General features: G+C 40.7%; 1 protein-coding gene across 1 annotated transcript; it reads left to right on the forward strand.

Annotated features, from left to right (window-relative positions):
- The first annotated feature begins 380 nt into the window (after nucleotides 1–380).
- On the forward strand, nucleotides 381–4,240 carry LOC119350154. The gene is made up of 11 exons (XM_037618124.1): nucleotides 381–440; nucleotides 530–1,231; nucleotides 1,372–1,563; nucleotides 2,356–2,463; nucleotides 2,545–2,586; nucleotides 2,703–2,798; nucleotides 2,868–2,957; nucleotides 3,067–3,183; nucleotides 3,281–3,310; nucleotides 3,995–4,066; nucleotides 4,151–4,240. Exons 1-11 carry the CDS (start codon nucleotides 381–383, stop codon nucleotides 4,238–4,240), a joined length of 1,599 nt encoding a protein of 532 aa, XP_037474021.1.
- Nucleotides 4,241–8,290: the final 4,050 nt, after the last annotated feature.

The following is an 8,290-nucleotide window of genomic DNA, read 5'->3' on the forward strand; positions in this document are numbered from 1 at the left end:
GGCAAGTTCTTTTGGCGGCTTAAAAAATAAGTTGTCTTCTCCCCAGCTTTTTCCATAAGCTGCCTTCCTTACTCATTGCGGCTTCTGAACTAGTTATTGGATTACTAATTTAGAAGCCCCAGAAAATTTTGAGAGCGGCTTATTTTTTAAATTGGGGAGAGGCAGGTTATTTTTTAAGCCACCCAAAAGAACTGGCCTTAAAAATCTCCCTTTGCTAAAAAAAAAGACTAAATTCCCCAACTCCGCTGTGGCCGTGACGACTCTCAACGAATCCCGATTTGACGACGCGCTCCCCGCCTTCCCTTGACCCGCCCCGCCTCCATCAAATCGGACCGGCAGGGCCTTAGGAAGCTCCACTGTCGTTGCTAGGGTTTGGAGAGATGCCGCGGAATCAGATCGGCGACACGGTCTCCGGTGAAGTGATGCCGCCGCCGAACCAAGTAGGGAATCGGAGGCTCGGCCCGATGCAGGGGTGCTGCCGAAGCAAGTCAGTAATCGGACGCCCGTGACGGTCCCTCCGCCGTCGAAGCAACGCAAGGATCAGACGGTCCGCACGGTCTCCGGTGGAGCGGTGCTGCCGACGCAAGTTGGGGGTCGGACGCCCGTGTCAGTCCCTCCGTCGTCGCCCAACCAACTTGGAAATCGGAGGGTCAGCACCGTCTCCGCTGGAGAGGTGCCGCCGAAGCATGCTGGGAATCGGTCGCCCTTGTCGGCCCAGCTGCCGCCAAAGCAACGCAGGGATGATCGGACGGTCTCCACGCTCTCCCATGGAGAGGTGCTGCGGAAGCAAGTCGGGGACCGGACGCCCGTGTCGGTCCATCCGGCGCCGAAGCAACGCAGGACTCAGACGGTCGGCCAGGTCTCCGGCAGACAACCCTTGCCGCAGCTGCACACCACACAACAAGGCAGACCGGCCAGCTCCTCGAAACCTAGTGCATGTACGGCTCTTCGTGGCAACACTAGTGCGCAAGCTCGTAAGCCATGTGCTGCTGCAACAAAAACTGTTGTACAAGTTAAGTCGAAGAAGAACAAAGATATAGAAGAAGGGGAGGACGAAATCCGAAGGCTGAACGAATTGGGATTGGGAGATAATGTCAGCAAGAAAGATTATCGTGTTTATCTCAACCAGCTGCCTGGCAGGCCTGATGTCGATATTTCCACTAAGCTGGATGCTGTGCAGCTCAAGGAGCTCAATGTTCGCCATGCGTTGTATCGCCTCAAGTATTATCAGGTTTGGTTTGTAGTCCCATACACTTTATTTATAGGTTGCTTGTGTTACTATTAAATTACTTGTTCTGTGCTGTGCTGCGTATGCTGGTTTGTTAATATACACAGTAAATTTGGTGTCATCACTGATCTCATTGTCTATAGCTGTCACAAAACGTGCCTGAGGATAAGCTTTGCTATGATAAATTGAAAGAGGACTACCCCCCTAGCCGTCTTGAGGAGGAGAGATTCTTTAAGTGCTATGAGGAAGATGGCAAATTAGATTGGTCTTTCCACACTGATTACTGCAAGCTTGCTGGCCTGGAGGACTACCAACGGCTGGTCCCTCAAAATTATGTACGTATTCTTTTTTTTTTTTGGCAAGTTGTATGCATCTGTTTATGTTTTGTTGATCTAGTATGATAGACCAGTGTTTAAGCTCAGAAACTTCTCAACAAAACGACTTACTTTTGGTAGATCCAAATCTTTATACAGTGAATCAGTTATTAAACCTTGTATAAAACGTGAAAAGAAATGGCGTTTCAGTATTCTAAGCCTTGTAATAAAAGGTAAAAAGGAATTACAGTTTCAATATTCCTGGCATATTATTTTGATTCTCATATCCTTTTAGACCAATTCGCACGCATGTTCATGCTAGCAGTAGTTGTACGTTTTAATTATTGTTTCCTTGAATGAAGTGTTCTGCCTACCCCAACTTGTTTGGGACTAAAGGCGTTGTTGTTGTTGTTGTTGTTGTTGTTGTTGTTGTTGTTGTTGTTGTTGTAATGAAGTGTTCTATAATGTTATCTAATTTTTTAAGCCCGACAGTAATACTTATCAAATTCCATGACAAATTGGCCAGTTTGCATAAATTCAAATATAGTGACAATCTTGTTTCACCTTTTTATTCTGTGAATGACATAAATTGATGAAACTGTTCCTAGTTTTTTTTTTCTTTGATCAAGGATGGCAGACTATATTGTTTCCTTTTAGATGTATTTTGGCAAATGTAACTAAGTATGTTTTTCTGATAAATTGCATCCGCTTGTTTATCTGATTATAAAATGTTCAACTATTATTATTTGAGTTATGTGATTGTTTGCTAATCTTTCCTTTTTACTGTTGTCTCCCTCTAATTTTTTATTGTAGGGTGGTTATGACTATGTTCGTTGGGATGAATACCACAAGGAATTTCATAGCTATGAGATTGAACAAGAATATGTCAAGTATTGTGAAGAATTGTCCAAGAAACTTAAGGTACGCACCATAGATATGATAAAGTTACCCAAATGTTGATTGTTTTTTGTACTAACAATCTTTTTTTTTGTCTCGCAATAGTGGATGGAAGCTTATGTGCTAAAAGAACAAACATCACTTATGGTAAGTATGAGTGAGATCTCTTATGCAAAACGCATGAGTAACATTATGTCACTATGTATACTTTAGCACCATTCATAATGCCTCTTTTTTTTTAACTTATGCCTCTCCTATTTTAGCGGGGAATGATTTTGACCAGAGGAACTTACCAAGCAATGAAGATCGCCACTGACTTCTCAAAGATACATGCGAACTTAGCCTTTTCTGGCTTCTATGTAGGGTCCCTTGTGCACTTTTTATTTCATTTAGGTGTTCTGTATTTAACAATTAGACTCTTAATTCAGGAGTGGTTCAAGAGCATGGCTTTTGATGTTACGAACTACAAAGAGTTCGATGTACTCTATTATGAGATTTGGCAGAGGTGCAATCAGGAGGTCAGTAATGTACCCTGGTCTTCTGAACAACTTAGCAATCATTGAATGGTGATATGTGTTTTGATGCTTTGTAATGCATTTTCTTTTTCTCCCCTTGAACAATTCTCAGAAGAAATTCAGAGATGCTTTGGATGAGGTGTATGAACTTAACAGGTTCCCATTGAGCCAAAACAGAATGAGATGTGCACTGGAGAATGACACATTCTGCTCGGAATTCGAAGAGGAGGTAACTTGTTTTCCTTATTCAGATGTTTTCCAAATTCACATGGTATTCATGGTTATAGATCTTTATAACTTATCTTTTTCATACTTCTCATTTTCAGTTTCTTGGTTTCACAGCTTGCCTCAAGGAAGTAAGTTCTGTTCTGTGTGTCTCCCACTCTTATGCCATGTTTGGATGCAAAGTATTTTTAGAGTATTTTCTGAATACCATGGTTTCTGAAAAAACTATAGTTGTACATACTTTTGGGTGTTTGGAGTAGTAAATACCATACTTTTACAAACTGCAGTATTCCCAATACTATGATATTTTTGGAGTATTAAAAAAATCTACTCCTGCCCTCTTTTTTCTTAAAGAGAGAAACAATTGCATGGGTTGTTTTAGTTAGTCTGGCTGCTCTGATTTTACGTCTACTAGGTTGCGCACCATCTTGACGCAAGTCAGCTACTAATGCATGTTAGTTTATATACAACACATATTGCTCTGAATCAGTGTCACATAGAGGATATAGAAGTATAGATCCTATACGTTAGTTTATATACGGAGCCAATTAACCAAACAGTTGTCTTCAACGTGCATGTGAATGCCCAAAAACTAGTTTGATTTTTTTATGATAGCTATGGAATCCAAAATAAGAAGAGTAAATACTGCTCGCCACACGCTTCATTGTATCTGCACACTTTTTCCTACCTACAAGTCATAGTACTTTGATTTTCAAATAGTGTAGGTTTTTTAAGTAGTACTCAGCATCTAAACAGAGGCTAGATTGAAACTATTGGAATGTTGTTCTTGTGTCTGATGCTCTACCTGACCATAGTTTGCAGAGGACAAAAGCAAGATCACTGAGGATAAAGCCCTGGAGTTGATTGCAGAGGCACTTAGAAAGGAGGTACTTTATTATAAAACTGCATCCGCATGCCTTTTTCAAGTTTCAACTATATAGTTTACTTAAGTGAAGTTCCTTTTCTTTCAGACGCCGAAACCAAAGTTCTATGAGGATTATTGTAGGAAGAAGATAGATATTGCTCAAGCTATTGGAATAATTCCCAGCGTACCGGCTTAACTGTTGATCTTCCTGATTCACACCATTTCATTTATCAAGTTAGATATGCAGCCCAACTGCCACTATTAGACAGTACGGAGTATATACTAAGTAAATGGCACGTGCCATGCACATGTAGAATTCAGGGAATGTAACTTAAAAAGTTGGATATTTTTCATGCTCCCTTTTTCTTGGTGATTACTCTTCATCTGATGACCATCGACTGTACAGAAACGCTACAAGAGTGTTTAGCTTCTGTTGGGTACTTAAGCGACTACGCGAGCATGGTGATCAAAAGCTCCTCCAGTCTAAGGACTTAGTCTTTAATCCAACTGCAATGGCAACTCACAGGACCATTCATTACCACCCACATGACTGTCCTGTAACGTTGAAATTTTGGCTGGCTTTTGAAAGGGCTTCTTGTTCCCATTTGAATTAATCTTGTATTATTCACATCACATACTAACTTATTTTGCTGTTATAGACATACCTTGTTAAAAATAAGAGGTTACAAATTATCACAGAAATATCTACAAGGAGTTGTTGTAATTGCTTTACTAGTCGAGAACATACATATAAAAGTATGATTATACTAGATCATCATGGAACATGTTGCTGCAGCTGTCAATTTTGACGATAAATGTTTGAAATTTACACAAATATATGGAAGTATGCTGTTCGAAAGTTAAATTTTCATGAAGATATTTATTGTTATTTACACAAACATAGGAAGGTATCCAACATAAAATTACGTTGATTTTTATCGAGTTATATATAAACTAATCAGCAAAAAATAAATATGTTTAATCTCTACTAAATCAGACACAAGTCCATTCTAGCAAAGTCACCCTTCTAAGATCCAAATTCGACTGTTGATCAAATGTGTTAACATGTGTTAATTATGAGGTAAATCATGTTGATTAAATATGTTAACATGTGTTAATTACGGGGTAAATCTCCCTTGTTAACCGTCAGGCAGTTCGCACTAATGCTAGCCCTCGCATTCCTTTGGCTGCGTCCCCTCAACTTGTATATAAGCATAATCTACATCTACATCTACACTATTATTAAAAGAGTAAACATGTGTTTCTCTAAAGAGACATCACAAAGCGTACACGGGATTAGCAGAACCTTCAAATCTAATTGATTAAGTGAAATCTAAGAGCCCATAATGTTCCGGTGGTCTATCAGTCAATCGAACGGTTCAGATTGGATGTTCTGCAGGCAGACCATCCTCATGAACCTTTTATTTAGGAAAAAGTTCTAACTGATTACTCCCCTGGTTCCGTTTAGTGTGGGTTTTTTTGCCAAATATAATCCATGGTCTGCACGATGAGACATTTCAATGATTCTTTCCAACTATGCTCCTCTACCTCCGCTTCCGTTGTAATTCCGGCACTAATTACTCCAGATCGCACGCCTCCTCCTCCTATCTTTTCACCTTTCATCTTTGTCCACCTCTTCTCCTGCCCGTCAAGTGCATGGCCATGGAAGATATCCACTTGTGGGAACTGGGAAGACGGTAGCTTGCTTGCGGAGGACGGCATCCACCCGAACGGCGGCGTCCACCCGCACAGCGGCGTTCCTGCGGAAGGCGGCGTCCAACAAGGCAATGGCGGCATTCCCGCGGAAGGCGGCGTCCACCCGCACAGCGGCGTTCCCGCGGAAGGCGGCATCCAGCAGGGCGATTTTTTTTGAAACTATGATGATTTTTATAGCAAATTCGGAAACTATACGCCCTAATGCATAAAAATCAAAAGTATCACCCTGTCGGCCTCCTGTTGGCCGAAGAGGGACTTTTCGGCCAACCGTTGGACGAAGAGGGTCTTTTCGGCCAACCGTTGGCCAAAGAGGACTTTTTGGCCAACCGTTGGCCAAAAAGTCCCTCTTCGGCCAAAAGTAGGCCGAAAAGTGGTCTTCGGCCAACACCTGCTCTCCTATTTTAGAAAATTCATATCAATTAGGATTTTTAATATTTTAATTTGATTCTTTTTGCATTAGATTATAAATTTTTTGAAGTTATTGTAAATATCAAGTTTGACTAGATTTGAAAATTTGAATTTGAATTTTCATGAATTTGCTCAAATCACTAGATTGCCTATAATTTGAGCTATGAGTATTTTTTAGATGATTCTTTTTTGGTACTGGTTCTTTGTGACTTTGTTTATCAGTAGTAATTAATTGGCAAATTTTAGGATTATTTAAAATTAGGTTTTTATGAAAACAGTTCTGTTTTAGTGTTTTATAGGTTTTGGGCTATTTCTTTTAATTTTAATTACTCTAAATTGTTTTCTTTTGCTTTTTTTAAACATATTCTTTTAGTTTCTGTTAATTTATCAGTAGCTATTTTTTTGTATTTTATTTATTTTATCCTACTAGAAAACTTTGAGCTAGATAGGAGTTTGTATTTAAAAGTGCCTTATAAATCCTGTACAAACATTGCCCTTTTATACATGAAAAAACTATACTTTCCCGCAATCTTTTTCCCTCCATTTTCTTTCCCTTCATTTTCTTTCCCGCCATTTTCTCTGCTGCCATTTTCTTTCCCGCCGTTCTCTCTCGCCACACTAAGGAGGCCAGTGTAGTCTCGTCAAGATGTATCTACTATTAACTTAACAGAAACTAAAAGAATATGTCAAAAAAACTAAAGAAAACAATTCAAAGCAATTAAAATTAAAAGAATATGTCAAAAAAACTAAAGAAAACAATTCAAAAAAATAAAATACAAAAAATACTACAAATAAAATATCTACTGTTAACTTAACAGAAACTAAAAGAATATGTCAAAAAAACTAAAGAAAACAATTCAAAGCAATTAAAATGAAAATAAATAGCTCAAATTAAAAGAATCATCTAAAAAAATACTCCTAGCTCAAATTATAGGCAATCTAGTGATTTGAGCAAGTTCATGAAAATTCAAATTCAAAGTTTCAAATCTAGTCAAACTTGATATCTACAGAAACTTCATAAAATTTCTAATCTAATGCAAAAAGAATGAAATTAATATATTAAAAATCCTAATAGATATGAATTTTCTAAAACAAGAGAGCAGGTGTTGGCCGAAGACCACTTTTTAGCCTAGTGGTGGATGAAGAGGGACTTTTTAGTCAACGGTTGGCCGAAAAGTCCTCTTTGGCCAATGGTTGGCCGAAAAGTCCCTCTTCGGCCAACCGTAGGCCGAAAAGTCACTCTTCGGCCAACAGGAGGCCGACGGGGTGATACTTTTAATTTTCATACATTAGGGTGTATAATTTCCTAATTTGCTATAAAAATCATCATAGTTTAAAAAAAAATCCAGCAGGGCAATGGCGGTGTTCCCGCAGAAGGCGGCGTCCAGCAGGGCAACAGAGTCGTCCACCCGCATGACAGCGTGCCCGCCGGGGGGCGGCGTCCACCAAGGCGACGACAAGGTCACAGACGGACGTCACGGCTTCGGCCATGCCGTTCGGAGGATTGCCGCCTCATGCAGCCCAACGATGGTAACTATGTGGCGCATGTGAGCGGCCAACATGCCAGCGCTGACGATGGCCTTGCATGGCGCAGGTCGACATCCAACACTCGCACGCCTTGTGGAGTCGCGGGCGTCTACGGACTCCTTCAGGTTCCCGCGGATGATGACCAGGGCGTCGTCACAGCTGTCCTGGAGGACGGTCGCCAAAAGCAGGCTGAGAATGGCGACGACGTGTCGCTCGCGGGCAACCAGCATGCAGGCGCTGATGATGGACACCGCATCGCGCAAGGCGACGACCACCACGTAGGCATCCACACACTTGAGACACAGGCGCAGTCGCTCAGCACCGCATCCATCAGGGATTCAGGGGCTCTGTTTTCGCCATCTAATCATGGACCAGCGAGTAAGTGTAAAGAAGAGTGAGGAGAGAAGATCACAGCAAGGACAGGGTGTGCAAGGGATTTATAGCAATGTTCTTCTGTGTTATAGACACCGCACTAAATAAAATTTCTGAAATAAATTTTATATAGTTTAAGAGGGAAAGGGTTCTGGAGAGGGTTCTTTCCTCCCTTCGTTCAAACCACAGAGTTTAAGGACGATGAGTAAAACTGAAGCTTTAA

Source organism: Triticum dicoccoides, chromosome 1A (genome assembly GCF_002162155.2).
Source record: "Triticum dicoccoides isolate Atlit2015 ecotype Zavitan chromosome 1A, WEW_v2.0, whole genome shotgun sequence".
NCBI classification, from domain to species: Eukaryota; Viridiplantae; Streptophyta; class Magnoliopsida; order Poales; family Poaceae; genus Triticum; species Triticum dicoccoides.

Excerpts from the sequence above, each read along its gene's own strand:
- LOC119350154 (XM_037618124.1), top strand. The coding sequence starts at position 381 with ATGCCGCGGAATCAGATCGGCGACACGGTCTCCGGTGAAGTGATGCCG. Across the intron at positions 2,958-3,066 it reads GGCAGAGGTGCAATCAGGAG|AAGAAATTCAGAGATGCTTT; the intron begins GTCAGTAATGTA and ends AACAATTCTCAG. Across the intron at positions 4,067-4,150 it reads CAGAGGCACTTAGAAAGGAG|ACGCCGAAACCAAAGTTCTA; the intron begins GTACTTTATTAT and ends CTTTTCTTTCAG.